Source organism: Osmerus mordax, chromosome 16, assembly GCF_038355195.1.
Source record: "Osmerus mordax isolate fOsmMor3 chromosome 16, fOsmMor3.pri, whole genome shotgun sequence".
In the NCBI taxonomy this organism is placed as follows: domain Eukaryota; kingdom Metazoa; phylum Chordata; class Actinopteri; order Osmeriformes; family Osmeridae; genus Osmerus; species Osmerus mordax.
The window spans coordinates 852,306-871,221 of record NC_090065.1 but is presented as its reverse complement, the minus strand read 5'-3'; the positions used below and the strand labels follow the sequence as shown (position 1 = coordinate 871,221).

At 47.3% G+C, this 18,916-nt stretch overlaps 2 protein-coding genes and 10 non-coding genes across 12 annotated transcripts; 9 read left to right on the top strand and 3 right to left on the bottom strand.

Moving 5' to 3' along the window:
- Positions 1 to 1,099: 1,099 nt before the first annotated feature.
- Positions 1,100 to 1,171, bottom strand: trnad-guc (transfer RNA aspartic acid (anticodon GUC)). The gene has a single exon. It is a non-coding gene; the product is annotated as a tRNA-Asp (tRNA).
- Positions 1,172 to 1,606: 435 nt separating this feature from the next.
- Positions 1,607 to 1,678, top strand: trnad-guc (transfer RNA aspartic acid (anticodon GUC)). The gene has a single exon. It is a non-coding gene; the product is annotated as a tRNA-Asp (tRNA).
- Positions 1,679 to 2,470: 792 nt separating this feature from the next.
- On the top strand, positions 2,471 to 2,542 carry trnad-guc (transfer RNA aspartic acid (anticodon GUC)). The gene has a single exon. It is a non-coding gene; the product is annotated as a tRNA-Asp (tRNA).
- A 144-nt stretch (positions 2,543 to 2,686) lies between these two features.
- Positions 2,687 to 2,758, top strand: trnad-guc (transfer RNA aspartic acid (anticodon GUC)). The gene has a single exon. It is a non-coding gene; the product is annotated as a tRNA-Asp (tRNA).
- Positions 2,759 to 2,983: 225 nt separating this feature from the next.
- Positions 2,984 to 3,055, top strand: trnad-guc (transfer RNA aspartic acid (anticodon GUC)). Its single transcript has one exon. It is a non-coding gene; the product is annotated as a tRNA-Asp (tRNA).
- Positions 3,056 to 3,526: 471 nt separating this feature from the next.
- Positions 3,527 to 3,598, top strand: trnad-guc (transfer RNA aspartic acid (anticodon GUC)). The gene has a single exon. It is a non-coding gene; the product is annotated as a tRNA-Asp (tRNA).
- A 734-nt stretch (positions 3,599 to 4,332) lies between these two features.
- trnad-guc (transfer RNA aspartic acid (anticodon GUC)) lies at positions 4,333 to 4,404 on the top strand. The gene has a single exon. It is a non-coding gene; the product is annotated as a tRNA-Asp (tRNA).
- A 141-nt stretch (positions 4,405 to 4,545) lies between these two features.
- On the top strand, positions 4,546 to 4,617 carry trnad-guc (transfer RNA aspartic acid (anticodon GUC)). The gene has a single exon. It is a non-coding gene; the product is annotated as a tRNA-Asp (tRNA).
- A 135-nt stretch (positions 4,618 to 4,752) lies between these two features.
- On the top strand, positions 4,753 to 4,824 carry trnad-guc (transfer RNA aspartic acid (anticodon GUC)). The gene has a single exon. It is a non-coding gene; the product is annotated as a tRNA-Asp (tRNA).
- A 699-nt stretch (positions 4,825 to 5,523) lies between these two features.
- Positions 5,524 to 5,595, bottom strand: trnad-guc (transfer RNA aspartic acid (anticodon GUC)). Its single transcript has one exon. It is a non-coding gene; the product is annotated as a tRNA-Asp (tRNA).
- A 1,195-nt stretch (positions 5,596 to 6,790) lies between these two features.
- Positions 6,791 to 8,807, top strand: arpc5a (actin related protein 2/3 complex, subunit 5A). The gene is made up of 4 exons (XM_067253265.1): positions 6,791 to 7,036; positions 7,379 to 7,450; positions 7,599 to 7,775; positions 8,065 to 8,807. Exons 1-4 carry the CDS (start codon positions 6,896 to 6,898, stop codon positions 8,125 to 8,127), a joined length of 453 nt encoding a protein of 150 aa, XP_067109366.1. The 5' UTR covers positions 6,791 to 6,895; the 3' UTR covers positions 8,128 to 8,807.
- A 3,319-nt stretch (positions 8,808 to 12,126) lies between these two features.
- rnf2 (ring finger protein 2) lies at positions 12,127 to 18,269 on the bottom strand. Its single transcript, XM_067253434.1, has 7 exons — positions 18,222 to 18,269; positions 17,282 to 17,378; positions 16,833 to 16,993; positions 16,365 to 16,580; positions 12,914 to 13,180; positions 12,644 to 12,815; positions 12,127 to 12,333 (listed from the first exon to the last, which is right to left on the bottom strand). The coding sequence occupies exons 2-7, from the start codon at positions 17,366 to 17,368 to the stop codon at positions 12,232 to 12,234; spliced, it is 1,005 nt and encodes a 334-aa protein (XP_067109535.1). The 5' UTR covers positions 17,369 to 17,378; positions 18,222 to 18,269; the 3' UTR covers positions 12,127 to 12,231.
- Between the last annotated feature and the right edge of the window lie 647 nt (positions 18,270 to 18,916).

Sequence of the window (18,916 nt, the reverse complement as noted above, 5' to 3'; positions counted from 1 at the left end):
GGCTTCGCAGAGATGCCACGCGGTAGCCACGCGGTACCATGTGTTGGGCATGAGTGCGTGTGTATGTAGTGGGTCACGAGTCTATGTCCAACAGTTTTGTTACGTTTGTATCTTTTTTGTGAAAATGTGTTTAAAACTTTTTACAGTTTAGGTTTGAACAGAGTTGGTAGTTTAATAGCACATGCCTGACTTCACTTCACCGGTGACCCCGGTGTGGCAGTTACTGTGGACAGAACAGTCCGTGCGTGACACGATACAAGACATTATTACGGCTGAAACTATGTGAGAAAACAGATTTGTACGCAATGTTACCATATCGCCCTGGTTCAAGAACACAAAGCCATTTGACACTTTTTAGCCTTATTGTCCGTACACAGACCAAGGCTTTCCGTGTGCATGTAGACCTGATGACGATTATCTGATATATAAGTAAAATTAAATAAAAGCCATATCCCTAACTTAAATTGTACATTCGTGGCCATAAGTTTTGGCAGTGACACATTGTGTTTTGCAAAGTTTGCTGGTTCAGTATTTGAGGAACATGTTTTCACGTTTCTATGGAATACTGGAGAACAATAATGCACATTTCATAGGTTTCCATAATTTTTTGTGGCGAAAATGTTCAATATATTCATATAGTCCCTTCTTTTACAGCAATCAGTCTGCTCTTAAAATCCAATCAGAATGAAAGAGTGATTTCACCTGGCCAGAACTATAGTATTTTTTTGGGGTCCAATTAAGCTTTTATTTAAGAACCATCTGATCACTTTGCAACATAATTCAGTAACAATGTGAATCAACACCACAACAACTGAAGCAGCAAACTTTGCAAACACAAAATGTATGTCACTGTCAGTACCTTTGGCCAAGACTGTATATTCAAATAAATATACTTGTACACAAAAAAAAGTATACATACCTACATGTTCAGCATTATTATGTCAACACAGTAGTATGGTTAACATACGAGGCTAACAGACATTCACGCATGTTAAACAGCTTCGATGTCTCGCTGTGCAATACTGTATCTGACCATGTGAGGACACAGCAAAACCGGAAACCAGAAAAGACAACTCAGAAGGGTTTAAAAGGTAAATGCCTCCCCGTCGGGGAATTGAACCCCGGTCTCCCGCGTGACAGGCGGGGATACTCACCACTATACTAACGAGGATTGCATACAGTCTTTTTTCAGCTTTTATTTTTTCAAGGCACAACATAACCCTAGTGTCCCTTGACACTAGAACCACAAGGGGTCGCTGTTTACCTAAAACAGCCAATGAGTAAAATTGACCTGGCTCCTGTATTTCTAGTACAAAAACATTTACTGTGTCAGATGAATGTCTGAAGTCATAAGTTAAGTCCTCTGTCTCAAGTAATACATTGTAAGATGTTATGAATGACTTTTTTCTAGTTTTAGATCACACAGACTTGAAGCATACCCATCCTTCACAACAGTCAGCTACTAGATTAGAATGTCTAGCCAGAAAAATACAATTTAAAACTGTTGTGGGTGTATATTTTTAAATATACACCCACAACCCCCTCTGTGATATTAAAACCTAAAGTAATGTTTGTAAGAGTACATTTTTGAACATTTCACATGCAATCCTCGTTAGTATAGTGGTGAGTATCCCCGCCTGTCACGCGGGAGACCGGGGTTCAATTCCCCGACGGGGAGGCTGCTAACCTTTTTAAACCCAGGAAACAACTACGAGAAATGAATGTTTGGTTTGTGATCTACTACACCTTTATGACACAGTGTTAAATTTTTATATAGCTACTACACTGTTACTAAGTCATATTACTACTACACTGTTACTAAGTCATATTACTATACTAAGGCTGGGCGGTATGACGGTATATACAGTGCAACGGTAGAAATGTGTCTACCGGGAGAGATTTGGCTATACCGTTACAACCGCAGTATACTTTATTTTTTTTCTGGTTGTTGTATTGAATATAAGCCATCATATAAATCGCATTCTTGCGATATTTAGAATTGTAGTTTAACTTTTATTTGATTTGCTATTTTCGTTTGACCTTGAAGCACATTTGCGTTGGTCTGACGGAATTTTCGAAGTCATATTATTACACTGTTACTAAGTCATATTATTACACTGTTACTAAGTCATATTACTGTAGGAATAACATGTCTTGAGAAAGGACAGGAGTCCTACTTTCCAGTACCTTCAAGCAGGCCCAGTCTGATTCCAAATTCAGTTTTCTGCCACAGATCCTGATTCTGAGAAGGCAACAGCTTGCCTAGAGACAAGAGATACCTGTTTCCTGTTGTGCTGTATCCTCACATGGTCAGTAATGTACCAAGGTTGTAGAAGTGTTGCACAGTGAGACATTGAAGGTGTTTAACATGCGTAAAAGGCTGTTAGCCTAGTACTTTGACCACACTAACTGTTGACATAATAGTGCTGAACATGTACGTAAAAAATACTGTAAGGTTCTAAGTATGCAATCCTCGTTAGTATAGTGGTGAGTATCCCCGCCTGTCACGCGGGAGACCGGGGTTCAATTCCCCGACGGGGAGGCTGTGTGTTTTTAACTCTGCAAGGTTAGCTTTGCAGGTTTTCTTTCAGTTTTCCTCACAGGTGAACACGCTCTCGGTTTTGAAACTGTTAATATGAAGAAATTATTATTGTGTCTCATCACATCACTTGTGGCATCCATGCAATCCTCGTTAGTATAGTGGTGAGTATCCCCGCCTGTCACGCGGGAGACCGGGGTTCAATTCCCCGACGGGGAGGCTGTATGTTTTTAACTCTGCAATGTTAGCTTTGCTGGTTTCCGGTTGTGCTGTATCCTCACATGGTCAGATATGTTGCAAGGTTGTAAAAGTTTTGCACAGCGAGACATTGAATCTGTTTTACAGGCATGAATGTCTTTTAGCCTCGTACCTTAATCATACTACTGTGTTGAATATTATTGAAAAAAGCATGCAATCCTCACGTCCCATGTTGCACCCATGTGCTCCTCGTTAGTATAGTGGTGAGTATCCCCGCCTGTCACGCGGGAGACCGGGGTTCAATTCCCCGACGGGGAGGCATATACTTTTAAGTGCTGGACTGCTTTGTGACTGTTTGGTGCGGCCAAAAAGAACGTTAATCGCGCCATCAAAAAATTTACGCTGTTAAAATGGGTTTGCGTTAACCCTGTTAATAACGCATTAAACTGACTAATAATGCACTAATATTAATGTAACCTTCATTTATTGCGTAGTTTCATAGCAGTTCATATGTAAGTTTTACTATAGGTATTGTTGTAGTGACATTGTTGTTTATGTAGCATTGTAAAGGTTTTCAGATCGGTTATGATCCCCACAACATGCTTCTCCTCCAGTTTTGGAGCAACAATCAAGGTAAGAGTTTAAATATGTTTGCAACGAGAGATTCCGCAGACAGGTGTGTGTAACCTGTCAGGTAACTGGTTTTCATACTGCGCTGCGTGTAGCTATCATTGAAGATGGGCGTGTGACGAGTTCGAAAAAAAAAGCAGTAAATCATAACACATGCAATCCTCGTTAGTATAGTGGTGAGTATCCCCGCCTGTCACGCGGGAGACCGGGGTTCAATTCCCCGACGGGGAGGCTGTGTTTTTTTAACTGCAAGTTAAAAGTTTGCTGTTTTTTTTCTATCAGTTTTCCTCAGAGGTGAACACGCTCTCAGCTTTGAAGCTGTTAATAAGAAGAAATTATTATTGTCTCATCACGTCACATATGTACGGTGGCCGACGTGCAAAAAGGAGACATAAAAAGGTTAGTATTCTTTTTACATTTAGCCCTCCTGTTTTACAGTATTTTAAAAGAGCGTTTCCAAAACAAACCTCTCATCTGCTCTCTCTCTCGCTTTGTGGGGTCTAAAATCAAGATGTTCCACTTAGTGCTCCCCCTAGAGGCCTGGAGCACTACCGTTGTGTAATCTGGATGCAGCGTTTTTCTGTCTGCATTAGTTTTCGGGGTTTGCATGCTTTCCATCTGCATCTGGGAGTTTTTCCTTGTCTTCCTTGAGGGTTTAGGTTGGTTGAGGGGCAGTTCTATGGGAATATGTGAAGCCCTCTGTGACGTGCTTGCGTGTAAAAAGGGCTATACAAATACATTTGATTAGATTTGATTTCCTTTTTGCATTTCTATATTTGCAGCACGTTTGCTGAATGCTGTGTATGTGTTGTCAAATTAATGAAGATGTTTCTTAATTTGATTGTGTTTTGTCTACTTGCCTGCTTTTTATTAAGTTGCAGGGCGTTTGCATACGTTGGCCACCGTACACTTGAGTCATCCATGAAATGTTTGTAAGAGTACATTTTTGAGCATTTCACATGCAATCCTCGTTAGTATAGTGGTGAGTATCCCCGCCTGTCACGCGGGAGACCGGGGTTCAATTCCCCGACGGGGAGGCTGTGTTTTTACTCTGCAAGGTTAGCTTTGCTGGTGTTCTTTCAGTTCTCCTTAGAGGTGAACACGCTCTCGGCTTTGAAGCTATTAATAGGAAGAAATTATTATTGTGTCTCATCACGTCACATGTGGCATCCATGCAATCCTCGTTAGTATAGTGGTGAGTATCCCCGCCTGTCACGCGGGAGACCGGGGTTCAATTCCCCGACGGGGAGGCTGTATGTTTTAACTCTGCTTTGCTGGTTTCTTTCAGTTTTCCTCACAGGTGAACATTCTCTTGGCTTTGAAGCTGTTAATAAGAAGAAAATTATTATTGTGTGGTGATCACGTCCCATGTTGCACCCATGTGCTCCTCGTTAGTATAGTGGTGAGTATCCCCGCCTGTCACGCGGGAGACCGGGGTTCAATTCCCCGACGGGGAGAGTACATACTTTTTTTTTTTGTACTGGCATAAAGTCTTAAAACGTAATTTAAATATACATTGCGATTTAAGGTTAAGGATATCGCTTTTATTTTATTATACTCATTTATAAGACAATCTTGCTTTTTTATGTCGATTGTCACTGCTGGATTTCCCCAAGGGAAAGTTATGCTGATGTACATCTACCGGTAATCTAGATTAAATTACAAAACTGTTAACAACCCCCTGGCGGGAACGTACCACTTTTAGATTTGCACATAAATAGGTACAAGTATTAATTTCTACAAATTGTACCCTGAAATATAGAAAACTGGTAGTACTTTTTTAGTACTACCAGTAGACTACAATGGAAAAGATATATATGCATTTTCCCCGTTGGGGAATTGAACCCCAGTCTTTCGCGCGGGAGCTGAATGTAGTTAGTCTTAACTTTTCCCATAAAGTGTGACCTACAGAATAACAGTAAATGTAGGTCAAATAGTGTTGTATATGTAGTCACACAAAGCAATTTTGCAGTTCAGATTGTGAGTGTATTTGCATCTGTGTGTGTGTGTTTTGACTGCATGGATCACAGACATGTAGTCATTTATGCAAATAAAGTCAATTAAATTGAAAATAAATGATCTACGACTGTAATAAAGTATTAACTGTGTTAAATATTGCCTTTCACAATAATAATTTAAAAAAAAAATAATGTACTCTCCCCGTCGGGGAATTGAACCCCGGTCTCCCGCGTGACAGGCGGGGATACTCACCACTATACTAACGAGGAGCACATGGGTGCAACATGTGACATTTTGGTATAAGAACCAATGGGAGCCCTGCTCTGGAGTAGAGTGGGGGATGTGAGAGTACAATCATGGGGGAGGGAGGTGTTGAGGTCACCTTTACACAGCTCAACTAGTATACATACTTGCCTGCCACTCCTGGGAATTCTATGTGGATGTCAGGGCTATCAGGGCCTTGTTTTAAGGCAAGGTGGCAGAACCTGCACATTGTTTGTTGCTGCTGCTGCTGTCTTTGCAGAATGTCTCTTACCATCCTCTCAATAGTCTTCTCTGTCAGAGGCACTATTACTATTATTTCACATCACTATTTACACCACTATTATTTACACAAGATTATGTGCACATTACTAACTACACAACATTATGAGAGAACCTTTGCCTCCTGGGAACCCTGTGTGGATGGAGTCTATGGTAAAATCGGAACAGCGCCAAAAAACTACCAGAGGCCATCAGAATATTACATCCGTAGTGGTTTAGCACTACCATTGAGAATGTAAGGGAAACGTTTTAGGGATTTTAAACAAATAAAATCAGCTGCCGTAAAGAAGAGGGGCTCAGAATTTGTTTTTTTGATTTAACTTTTTTTTCTTCTTTTTTTGTGGGTGTTTGTTATTTGATTGTGCTGCATTTGTACCCAATTTGTATTGCTTATGGAGTTATGTTCACAATCTCATGTAAATTGTAAATGTACGCAAAAAAAACTGCAAAGTACTGCAGGACTACAGTTAATTCAGTAACCTACTGCTTTCACACCAAAGGTTTAGCCGTGGGTAATGTATGTAATTAGTGTTGTAGAGCAATCAGTGTTGAATTTTGCGTCTGCTATAAGGTAGTCTACTTATCTGGTGTTTCCACATGAGTGATTGTAGTGAGATCACGCAGCAACTTCCTGGTCCGTCTCCAGGAGAGACGTGAAGGTCTGGAACGAGAAAGCGACCCTTTTTAAGCTCAGCGCCATCTGCTGTTGGAATACGGGTACTGATCTCATTCCGAAAAGTAAACGTTGTCTACTAAACGCACCGACGTCTACCGGTTGCTTTGGAATGAGTGGTTACGCGTTTCAAATGTTAAAAGTGTCAAAGGTTTTCTATTAGCAATCTCCTGTCTATACAACGGCATTTATCACTGCCGTACTAAGGTTCTGCCACCAGGGGGCAGCTATGCGGAAGTGAATCACAGTCGATGCGGAGACAGGAAGAGAGGCGCGTCTCATTACTGTAAAAGCTTGAGGGAAAGCGGCATCATAATTATAGTGTGAATCATTAGAAAATTATATTTGTTAAAATGTCTAAGAATACCATGTCGGACCGCTTCCGGAAGGTCGACGTTGATGAGTACGACGAGAACAAGTTTGTGGACGATGAGGACGGCGCAGACAGCCAGGCCGGCCCGGATGAGGCCGAGGTGGATTCGCTCATCAGACAATATCCTTTACGTTATCTTTATATGTACTATTACATTACATACTCTGTGTGTAAGAGATAGAGAACGTCGGCAGGTTTTGTTATTGTGTTGCGGATCAATCACCGTCGTTCCGCGGAGTGCGTGGTCTTCTGTCATTGTGTTTTACTGCAGCCTTGCTATTCGCATGTGTTCGAATTGGCACTAACCGTTTTAAAGTATCAGTAAAGCGCGACACTGAGGGTATTAGTGTAGAAGTGTAGCAGAAAGTGCGATAGAGGCGGTGTGTACTGACGTCAATCATAGCCGTCCATTAGCGGTTTCACGTAGCAAAGTGTGTGTGTTGTCCTTGACGGCCGATGCACAGGGAACCTTGTAGCAGCTCTACAGGCAGTGCTGAAGAATCCTCCCATCAACACCAAAAACCAGAACGTCAAGGTAACCAGGAACCTACAGCAGAACACAGTAGAACCAGACCAGTAGACCAAGCAGTAGAGATCAGTAGAACCCAAAGCAGGATAGATATTCTATATTTTATTGACTTGAAATGATAAAACACTGTTTGGGACCTCCTCTCCTCCCCCAGGACCGGGCAGAGGCGCTGGTGCTGAGGGTGCTGAGCAGCTTTAAGAGCAGTGACATAGAGAAGGGTGTTCAGAGTCTGGACAGCTGTGGCGTGGACCTGCTCATGAAATACATCTACACAGGCTTCCAGAAGCCCTCCGACAACAGCAGCGCTGTGCTGCTGCAGTGGCACGAGAAGGTACATACATTTACATTTAGTCATTTAGCAGACGTTCTTATCCAGAGCGACTTACAGTAAGTACAGGGACATTCCCCCTGAGGCAAATAGGGTGAAGTGCCTTGCCCAAGGACACAACGTCATTTAGCAGAGCCGGGGATCGAACCAGCAACCTTCTGATTACTAGCCCTATTCCCTAACCGCTCAGCCACCTGACTCCCTACATACACACACACTGGGGCACACAAACTCAAACTTTATACATTGACCCATTTTTACTGTGTGTGTGTGCGTGTGTGTGTGTGTGCAGGCTCTCGCAGTGGGAGGTGTGGGCTCCATCGTCAGGGTGCTGACCGCCAGGAGGACGGTGTAGATGTGGACCTGATCCACAGGGTCCGTGCTGGCACTGGACCCTGCCACCGCACGCTACACGCTACATACTACATGCTACATACTACATGTTGCGCTAGACGCTACATGTAATATGCTACATGTTATAGGTGACACATTATGTGGTACATGCAACATATTACATGCTACAATCCTGTTCCTGACTGCCAGTCAGACGGCCTTCTTCCTCTCCTGCTCTCAATACCCTACCTCCCCCCTCCCTCCCCCCCTCCCTCATTCCCTCCCTCCCCACTACCTCCCCCCCTCCCTCCATCCCTCCCCCCTTCTTCCTAGGATGGATATCTGATGTGAGGGGTTGATAACAGCCTTAAACAGGAGGGAGAGAGGGAAGGAGTGGAGGGGAGGGAGGATTGAGACGTGGCCGCCTGTCCTCACAGGAGGGGGACGTTTAGCCAGGATCGAGCTCCAACCATGAGACAAGCATGAGCCTCTGTATTAACCAGTGAGTGTGTGTGTGTGCGTGCGTGTGTGTGTTCCGCTTGTGAGAAGGAGCTGATGTGTTCGTAGCCTCACACCAGAAGCTGGGGGTGTTTGAGGAGGGGGTGCATGTTGAATTGGAGCACCAGATGCCTTATAGAAGCCTTGTGTTTTGATATGCTGTTCATGACTTTCTGGATGCAATAAAGGAATTCATACAATGAGGCTGCTGTGCTTCTGGTTCTGAGGACACACACATGTACACACACATGTACATACACACATACATAAACACGTGTGTGCGCACACACACACACACCCCTCTACCTGTCTGCGACTGTCAGCTTCTCAACTAGTACCTGTCATCTGCCCCTGTCACGGCCCTCTCACACACACACCCTAAAACACACACCCTAAAACACACAAACACAAATCCTAAAACACACACACACCCTAAAACACACAAACACACCCTTAAACACGTACACACCCTAAGACACACACACTACATTAACACACAAACATGAATAACTAAACCCCATCAGATGAGATGTTATGGTATCAGCCAGTTTCTCTGAAGGGAAAGGCAGATTTATAGTCTACCAGACTGGTAACTATTCATTGATCTCTTTTTCTCTCCCCACTCCTCTCGGTCTCTCTTCCACTAAGTTCAATTCAACAATGCTTTATTAGCATGAATGAGAGAGCTTAGTTGCAAAAGATTCTCTCTGTCTTTCTCTCAATCCACTGAGCCTCAGGTGGCAAATGCATGCGATTGTGTTGCCTAATGTAGCTCTATTAGCTATTATGCATCGAATCGAATGAATCGAATCAGGCACCCGCCCCGCCCCACATGAGCTCACGTCACCGGCGGCCCTTTACTGTTGAGGCTTTGTTGAAAACACGCCGGACACTTAGGACCGACAGCCTTAGATATGAATACGCTAAATAATACTTTTAAGATAATGTGGATTATTAGATACCTTAAGAATCAAAACAGCATATGGCACATCTTCCCAAAATGTATATTTAAAACAATCGGTGGTCTGAAATTCCTTTTAACCGTTAACCGTTATCTTCGGGTCATTCTGACCCATCAGTCATTGTGACCCACCGTCGTATTGCAACAAATTTACCTCATACAAAAACAAAGTGAAGCATTTTCTTTTAACCGTTGGGCTGTCTCAGACCCCCCACATTGCAAAGGTTAAAAGAAAATTATTTTTATTTGTTTTTGTATTGGGTAAACACAACGATGGTTCGTTATGAACCTTTGGGTCATGTGACCCGAAGGCAGCACGAGGGTTAATATCATGAAAGAAAGGTGTTGTAATAAATATATTCGGAATTTAGTGTGTGCATCATCCCTTCCGAATTCAAGATTTTATTGGGCTTCTGTTTTTGAAGATATAGACTGGACGAAAGTTTGGAAGATTTCTAACAAATTTTGCATTACCAACAAAGTTAAAGAAGTGTCCTTTAAAATTGTACACAAGATATATCCAGTGACACACCTTTTGAATAAGAGATTTAAACTGAATATTGATCCCAAATGTGTTTTTTGTGTTACTGAGGATGAAACTATCATTCATTTGTTTTGCAATTGTATTTATACTAATTCCTTTTGGTCTGCTTTGGTTCGTCATATTCATAACATAACAGGTCATGTTATAACAATTAATAGCTTTGATATAATTTTTTATTTTATCAATCCAGATGTTGATTCGGATTGTATTTATTTTATCCAACTACTGATTCTGATGGGTAAATTTCATATTCATAAATCGGGCTAGTAATCGGGCTAGTAATCCGAAGGTTGTCAGTTCGATTCCAGGTCATGCCAGGCTTGGACAATGACCACTTACATTTATTTACATTACACTTAGTCATTTAGCAGACAGTCATTTTACAGTAAGTACAGGGACATTCCCCCGAGGCAAGTAGGGTGAAGTGCCTTGCCCAAGGACACAACGTCAGTTGGCATGACCGGGAACTTGTTGTCCTTGTGATGTCAACATGTTCCATGTTTGTCGGAGGTAGGACCATAGCAGATTTAGCTGTTGCAAATTGCACACGAGTTTATGGGGTTATAAATATTTTGTACGAGTCTCACCTAGAATACCAACGTGAAGGAGAAGCAGAGCTAGAGAATGAGTCAATATTGTGAAGATCGATTCGTTGAAACAGCCCACGCATTACTGGTATGTTCAAACCCAGATGGGCGCTTGACCAGAGTGGTCAAGTCTGTCCAACTCCTCAGCTGTAAGTGGGAATCTAACAACTGGAATTAACTTGTTTTTATCACACACTGAAATGAAAAGATTTTTAAACATTTACTACTTGTTTGTGTGTTTGTACTTTGGTTCAAGATAACCTGGATTCAGATGTGGATTAAGACATTTGATTAATCCAGCAACTAGTAGTGTTAATAGAAAGTGCAGCAGATTATATAATTAGCTTTATAAAAATCTTCTTACAGCTCAATTTTTGCTCTTGGACTTATAAAACTCTACTTATAAATAAAACTGATAAAAGGTAAATGTCTTTTTAGACCCTTTCCTGGTGGGACAGCTGGGTTCCTCTATCCACACAAACACAAACTTCGAGCATATTGAAGCACACTGAATTAATGTTGACACATAAATTGTTTATTTTCCCAAACAGATAATGCAGTATACAGTTTTCCCCAAACAACAAAAAATTATATTTACGTTGAAGACTAGCTCAACTAAAAACTCAACATGCTCTAAAAAGTCTTTTCAGTGGAGAATATGAGAGAACACACTTCAGCCTCTTATTCTGTCACACACACACTCACACACTCACACACTCACACACTCACACACTCACACACTCACACACTCACACACTCGAGGGGGTGAAGGTGATGGAGGTGTGTGGTGCTGACTAGCCCCGCCCCCTCTGACTAGCCCCTCCTCCTCCTCCTGAACTCACTGGGGCTGTGTTGGCAAAAACAAAAACATTTCATAAAAAGAAAGTCGTACGTACATGTAGGTAAATCTCCATAGACACCCCAACCCAACCCCCCCCCAACCTCTCCCCACCCTCCCACCCTCCCTCCCCACCACCCTCCCCCCCACCCTCCCCCCCTGTACAAAAGAGAGATATAAAACACCACTCAGGCAGCCACTACCCACCAGAAAACCTACCGGGTAACCATGGTGATAGGGGAGCCTACAGGAGCACCACCTGACACACACACACACACACACAGCTCCTCTGAGGCACTTCACAAACAACCGTTGTGGTCACGCACCATGAACACCGACAGCTTTCTGACAGGCTGAGCTAGGATGGATGATGAGTGATGGATGACAGCTAAAGGATGGATGATGAGTGATGGATGACAGCTAGGATCCCAGGTTAGGGTCATGTAGGCTCTCAGTAACACTGTAGTACCTCTACTGACCTCCAGAGAGGGAGGGGGTGGGGGAAGGGAGAGAGAATCAGAGAGAGGGAGATGGAGGGAGATAGAGATGGAGGGAGATAGAGAGAGATGGAGGGAGATAGAGGGAGGGATGGAGGGAGATAGAGATGGAGGGAGATAGAAAGAGATGGAGGGAGATAGAGGGAGGGAGATAGAGAGGGAGACAGAGGGAGGGATGTGAGTCTGTTCCAGTCAGTTGCTCTACTTGTGCTCCTTAGTGGGGGCAAAGTACAGCTCCATGGGCTTGTTGACCTTCCAGTACTTCTCACTGACCAGCTCCAGAGAGAATGAACCATTCAGGACCTGGTGAGAGAGATGAGAGATGGTGGAGGAAGAGGAGGGGGCAGGGAGGAAAAGGAGAGATGGTGGAGGAAGAGGAGGGGGCAGGGAGGAAGAGGAGAGATGGTGGAGGAAGAAGAGGGGGCAGGGAGGAAGAGAAAGAGATGAAGAGAGCAACACATAATTAGAATAAGGGAGATTCTAAACATCAATACAGATTCTTTAAATATAATGATATATTTACAGAGAATGAGAGGTGTGCGAGCCGTGAACTGCTGGTTGGCTGTGGGGATGTAGATGGTGTGTGTGTGTGTGTGTGTGTGAGAGAGCGTACGGTGAACTGCTGGCTGGCTGAGGGGATGTAGATGGTGTACTGCTTTTCGCTGGCTGCGTCCACGCTGGCTGGGCTGCTCTCCTGGCTCCTCCTCAGCTCCTCCAGAGCCAGACGCACTGCCAGGTACTTAGACAGGTGGTCCACCGTGGCGTTACCCGACGTCTTGATGTACCTGCACCAGACAGAGAGACCAGTGGTGTGTTACTGTCAGGAGTGTGTGTGTGTGAGGTGTGTGTGTGTGTGTGTGTGTGTGTGTGTGAGGTGTGTGACCTGGTCTGGGCAGGGTCCTCCTTCTCCATGAGGGTGGGGTGAGGGCGGAACACCAGCTCTATCTCGCTCGCCCCGTCCAGTGCCAGCTCCACCGCCCCGTTCTCCGCAGCGTTGTCCATGTCCAGCCCCGAGTCGTCCGACGTCTTGGTCCGCTTGATGCTGGGCCCCGCCTCCTGGTTGCTATGGACGGAGGCGTTGCTACAGTGGGAGCTGTTGTCCTCGGCACCGCTGCCGTGATCAAGCTGGTGCTTCTTACCTCGCTGCAGCCTGCTGGCCCCAGGGGGAGGGAGAGGAGAGAGGGAGAGGGGGGTCAGGACAGTGAGGGAGGTCAGGACAGTGAGGGAGGTCAGGACAGTGAGGGGGGTCAGGACAGTGAGGGGGGTCAGGACAGTGAGGGGGGTCGGGACAGTGAGGGGGGTCGGGACAGTGAGGGGGGTCAGTGAGGGGGGTCAGGACAGTGAGGGGGGTCAGGACAGTGAGGGGGGTCAGGACAGTGAGGGGGGTCAGGACAGTGAGGGGGGTCAGGACAGTGAGGGAGGTCAGGACAGTGAGGGGGGTCAGGACAGTGAGGGGGGTCAGGACAGTGAGGGGGGTCAGGACAGTGAGGGGGGTCAGGACAGTGAGGGGGGTCAGGACAGTGAGGGGGGTCAGGACAGTGAGGGAGGTCAGGACAGTGAGGGGGGTCAGGACAGTGAGGGGGGTCAGGACAGTGAGGGGGGTCAGGACAGTGAGGGGGGTCAGGACAGTGAGGGAGGTCAGGACAGTGAGGGGGGTCAGGACAGTGAGGGAGGTCAGGACAGTGAGGGGGGTCAGGACAGTGAGGGGGGTCAGGACAGTGAGGGAGGTCAGGACAGTGAGGGGGGTCAGGACAGTGAGGGAGGTCAGGACAGTGAGGGAGGTCAGGACAGTGAGGGGGGTCAGGACAGTGAGGGGGGTCAGGACAGTGAGGGGGGTCAGGACAGTGAGGGAGGTCAGGACAGTGAGGGGGGTCAGGACAGTGAGGGGGGTCAGGACAGTGAGGGAGGTCAGGACAGTGAGGGGGGTCAGGACAGTGAGGGGGGTCAGGACAGTGAGGGGGGTCAGGACAGTGAGGGGGGTCAGGACAGTGAGGGGGGTCAGGACAGTGAGGGAGGTCAGGACAGTGAGGGGGGTCAGGACAGTGAGGGGGGTCAGGACAGTGAGGGAGGTCAGGACAGTGAGGGGGGTCAGGACAGTGAGGGGGGTCAGGACAGTGAGGGAGGTCAGGACAGTGAGGGGGGTCAGGACAGTGAGGGAGGTCAGGACAGTGAGGGGGGTCAGGACAGTGAGGGGGGGGGTCAGGACAGTGAGGGGGGTCAGGACAGTGAGGGGGGTCAGGACAGTGAGGGGGGTCAGGACAGTGAGGGAGGTCAGGACAGTGAGGGGGGTCAGGACAGTGAGGGAGGTCAGGACAGTGAGGGGGGTCAGGACAGTGAGGGGGGTCAGGACAGTGAGGGAGGTCAGGACAGTGAGGGGGGTCAGGACAGTGAGGGGGGTCGGGACAGTGAGGGGGGTCAGGACAGTGAGGGGGGTCAGGACAGTGAGGGGGGTCAGGACAGTGAGGGGGGTCAGCACAGTGAGGGAGGTCAGGACAGTGAGGGAGGTCAGGAACGTGAGGGGGGTCGGGACAGTGAGGGGGGTCGGGACAGTGAGGGGGGTCAGGACAGTGAGGGAGGTCAGGAACGTGAGGGGGGTCGGGACAGTGAGGGAGGTCAGGACAGTGAGGGGGGTCGGGACAGTGAGGGGGGTCAGGACAGTGAGGGGGGTCAGGGCAGTGAGGGGGGTCAGCACAGTGAGGGAGGTCAGGACAGTGAGGGAGGTCAGGACAGTGAGGAGGTCAGCACAGTGAGGGAGGTCAGCACAGTGAGGGAGGTCAGGACAGTGAGGGAGGTCAGGACAGTGAGGGGGGTCAGGACAGTGAGGGGGGTCAGGACAGTGAGGGAGGTCAGGACAGTGAGGGGGGTCAGGACAGTGAGGGAGGTCAGGACAGTGAGGGAGGTCAGGACAGTGAGGGGGGTCAGCACAGTGAGGGAGGTCAGGACAGTGAGGGGGGTCAGGACAGTGAGGGGGGTCAGGACAGTGAGGGAGGTCAGGAACGTGAGGGGGGTCGGGACAGTGAGGGGGGTCGGGACAGTGAGGGGGGTCAGGACAGTGAGGGAGGTCAGGAACGTGAGGGGGGGTCGGGACAGTGAGGGAGGTCAGGACAGTGAGGGGGGTCGGGACAGTGAGGGGGGTCAGGACAGTGAGGGGGGTCAGGGCAGTGAGGGGGGTCAGCACAGTGAGGGAGGTCAGGACAGTGAGGGAGGTCAGGACAGTGAGGAGGTCAGCACAGTGAGGGAGGTCAGCACAGTGAGGGAGGTCAGGACAGTGAGGGAGGTCAGGACAGTGAGGGGGGTCAGGACAGTGAGGGGGGTCAGGACAGTGAGGGAGGTCAGGACAGTGAGGGGGGTCAGGACAGTGAGGGAGGTCAGGACAGTGAGGGAGGTCAGGACAGTGAGGGAGGTCAGGACAGTGAGGGGGGTCAGGACAGTGAGGGGGTCAGGACAGTGAGGGGGGTCAGGACAGTGAGGGGGGTCAGCACAGTGAGGGAGGTCAGGACAGTGAGGGGGGTCAGGACAGTGAGGGGGGTCAGGACAGTGAGGGAGGTCAGGAACGTGAGGGGGGGTCGGGACAGTGAGGGGGGTCGGGACAGTGAGGGGGGTCAGGACAGTGAGGGAGGTCAGGAACGTGAGGGGGGTCGGGACAGTGAGGGGGGTCAGGACAGTGAGGGGGGTCAGGACAGTGAGGTAGAAATAGAGGGATGGAAAGAACAGCTGGATGGAGGGAAGGAGGAGAGCAGGATGTAGGAGAGAGAGAGCAGGATGTAGGAGAGAGAGAGAGCAGGATGTAGGAGAGAGAGAGAGCAGGATGTAGGAAAGAGAGAGCAGGATGTAGGAGAGAGAGCAGGATGTAGGAGAGAGAGCAGGATGTAGGAGAGAGAGAGCAGGATGTAGGAGAGAGAGAGAGCAGGATGTAGGAGAGAGAGAGCAGGATGTAGGAGAGAGAGAGCAGGATGTAGGAGAGAGAGCAGGATGTAGGAGAGAGAGAGAGCAGGATGTAGGAAAGAGAGAGCAGGATGTAGGAGAGAGAGCAGGATGTAGGAGAGAGAGAGCAGGATGTAGGAGAGAGAGAGCAGGATGTAGGAGAGAGAGAGCAGGATGTAGGAGAGAGAGAGCAGGATGTAGGAGAGAGAGAGCAGGATGTAGGAGAGAGAGCAGGATGTAGGAGAGAGAGAGAGCAGGATGTAGGAAAGAGAGAGCAGGATGTAGGAGAGAGAGCAGGATGTAGGAGAGAGAGAGCAGGATGTAGGAGAGAGAGAGCAGGATGTAGGAGAGAGAGAGCAGGATGTAGGAGAGAGAGAGCAGGATGTAGGAGAGCGCGAGGGGACCCAGACCTGTTCATGGCCTGTATCTTGAGCCCCTCCTCGATGCTGTTGCTGAGCGCGTGCTGGTTGTTGTGCTTGCTGATGCGCGCCAGTACCCTCTCCTGGTGCGCCTCGTACTCGTCTCTGCTGGGGTAGATCTTGCTGATCAGGGCGTCGAAGTTGGGGTCTGGACGCAGGGAGCGCTTCGACACTAGCTTCTTCCTGCACGTCGGACACTCCTTGTTCCTGGTTCGCAGGAAGAGCCAATCAGGAGGGTTAGAACTGGGGGGAAGGGAGGGGGGCCAGGGAGTGGGGGATGGATGCAGGTGCTGATTGTGTTGTCCCTACAACACACACGTTCATGTAAACAAACACACACTCTCCCTCCCCCTCTCCTTTCCTCTCCCACCCTCAATTTCTCCCCCCCACCCTTTCTCCTTTTACCTCCCTCTCTCTCTCCGCCCCACCCTCTCTCTCCCCCACCCTCCCTCCTCTCACCCAGAGCGCAGCGCGGTGATGATGCAGTCGGCACAGAAGCGGTGCAGACACTCCTTGGTGGTCATGGTGTTCTTCAGCATGTCCAGGCAGATAGGACACATCAGCTCGCTGTGGAGGGAGCGAGGAGACACCGCGATCTCCAGACCATCTGTGATGGCTTCCTGCAGGACGGGGCAACATAGGAGCACAGTTACACACCACATCAGAACACCACAGGTTAGACACAACACCACATCAGAACACCACAGGTTAGACACAACACCACATCAGAACACCACACAACACTACAAAACAGTAGCATAGTTAGACCCAACACACAGTAGCACAACACCCTACAGCACATTCTCGCTGTTACCCAGAACACCCCATCACACAGTACTGTTAACCCCAGCACCGGAGTCCCATCAGGTGGATTAGCGTGACTCCCCTCATGCACACTGCGGACGTACCTGCGGCGTTCTCTGCAGTTCGTACAGACTGAGCTCCCAGGTCTTACTGAGGGCTTGAACCCCGTTCGTCTGCACAGTCTGTGTCATCCTGTCGGTTCTGGAACGAAGGGGGGAAAAATGCACGTTACTGTACAACTACCCGACTGCAACCGAAACGTACTAGCATGCCACTGTTGACTGTCGAATCAAAGTAGCGCTCAGCGCTTGTCACTACGTAGCAAGCGTCCTAATGCTGCTGCTGCGTGTTGACTGGATAGCTAAGCTAGCCTAGCTCGCTAGCTAAAAACAACATCCAAAACAATGACTGAAAGACTGACTACAAGGCAGCAAGCCTTCTAAAGGTTTAGATTTTAAAACATGCTTTTTAAATGTGTTTTTCATCTTGTTCTTTTGAGCTAATTATTTATGTTCCCTTGAGATTTAATGAACCACCGTCTGATTAACTTGAGTAGCTAGCTAGCCAGCTAGCGACCAAAACATTGACGGCAGACAACTAATGTAATAACAGCACCCGGGGACAAGCTAACGACAGCTAACGACGTGACGTTAGCTTGCCAGTTTATCTTTGTCTTTAATAAAAGATATCAATAAATAATTGGCTTAAAACAACGTGCCCAAGTTTAAAATCATTTTAACACAGGGAAAATACCAGTGATTTAAAACATAAACAAGTAATAGATAAGGTTTAACTCGTTATTATGACCCGAAAACGCAAATACAAGACTGTCTGGAAACAGAACCTAGACTAGCTAGGAGGCTTATGCTAGGTAGCTAGCCTAGCTAATTGCTAAGATGACTATTATTACAGCCATTGACGAGATTTTGAAGACTGGTCATTTGCAATAACGTTGGCAGACCAATACTCGGTTAACTATGATGGTAGGTTTGTAATGTAAAACGGTAACATATATATAAATGCGTTTCTTTCATTGCTACTTACATTTCTGTGTTGTGGATACAGAGAAATAGCCAGCGCGTTCTGGCGACTGCAATATGGCGGCTTCAGGCTTCGCAGTGGTGTTTGGGAAACGTAGGAATTAGGACCGTAGCCAAAAAAAACGGAGTGCCAGTGTCGTTCCATGTTAATTAGGCTACATTCTAGTTTCTAGGTCTAAACTACGGTGTTGGACATATCCTACTAAACACTTACATAGGAAATATTAATCACGTTGATGTCATGCTGCAAACACTTATTTTGCCACGATTGAAGAGCCTAACAATTCAGATAGAAAAGTCAAAGTTTCACAAAGACATAGGCTACCTTTGCAATCACCATAGACATAAAATGTCTATGGTATTTGCGAATGTGTTTTCATGACTGCGTTCCAGAGAGAAACTGCTGTAGACTGTAATAAAAAACGGACGGGAATCAGTTTTTGTCAGATAACCTAATCACTTTCTGGCGTAACACCTGTCGGTTTTATCAACTCAAGTGAATAGAAGCACACTTTAAGTTAATTTGAAGTAGGCTATAGCCTCGCATAGGCCTAATTGGAGATCTACACAGCCTACATAAAATCACATACACATAGGCATACATAAAAATATTAAGTCAAATAGGTTGTAAGTGTTATGAGATATTACCCAGAGAACCTACACATGTTTAGCCAAACACACAATATACGCTAAGCGTTT

What these genes read in the sequence shown, in the direction of transcription:
- arpc5a (XM_067253265.1), top strand. Translation starts at nt 6,896, where the DNA reads ATGTCTAAGAATACCATGTCGGACCGCTTCCGGAAGGTCGACGTTGAT. An exon ending in TGGATTCGCTCATCAGACAA is followed by an intron (nt 7,037 to 7,378) that starts TATCCTTTACGT and finishes GGCCGATGCACA; the next exon opens with GGGAACCTTGTAGCAGCTCT. An exon ending in TGCTGCAGTGGCACGAGAAG is followed by an intron (nt 7,776 to 8,064) that starts GTACATACATTT and finishes GTGTGTGTGCAG; the next exon opens with GCTCTCGCAGTGGGAGGTGT.
- rnf2 (XM_067253434.1), bottom strand. Translation starts at nt 17,368, where the DNA reads ATGACACAGACTGTGCAGACGAACGGGGTTCAAGCCCTCAGTAAGACC. An exon ending in GAGGACCCTGCCCAGACCAG is followed by an intron (nt 12,816 to 12,913) that starts GTCACACACCTC and finishes TGTCTGGTGCAG; the next exon opens with GTACATCAAGACGTCGGGTA. An exon ending in CAGCCAGCCAGCAGTTCACC is followed by an intron (nt 12,334 to 12,643) that starts GTACGCTCTCTC and finishes CTCTCTCACCAG; the next exon opens with GTCCTGAATGGTTCATTCTC.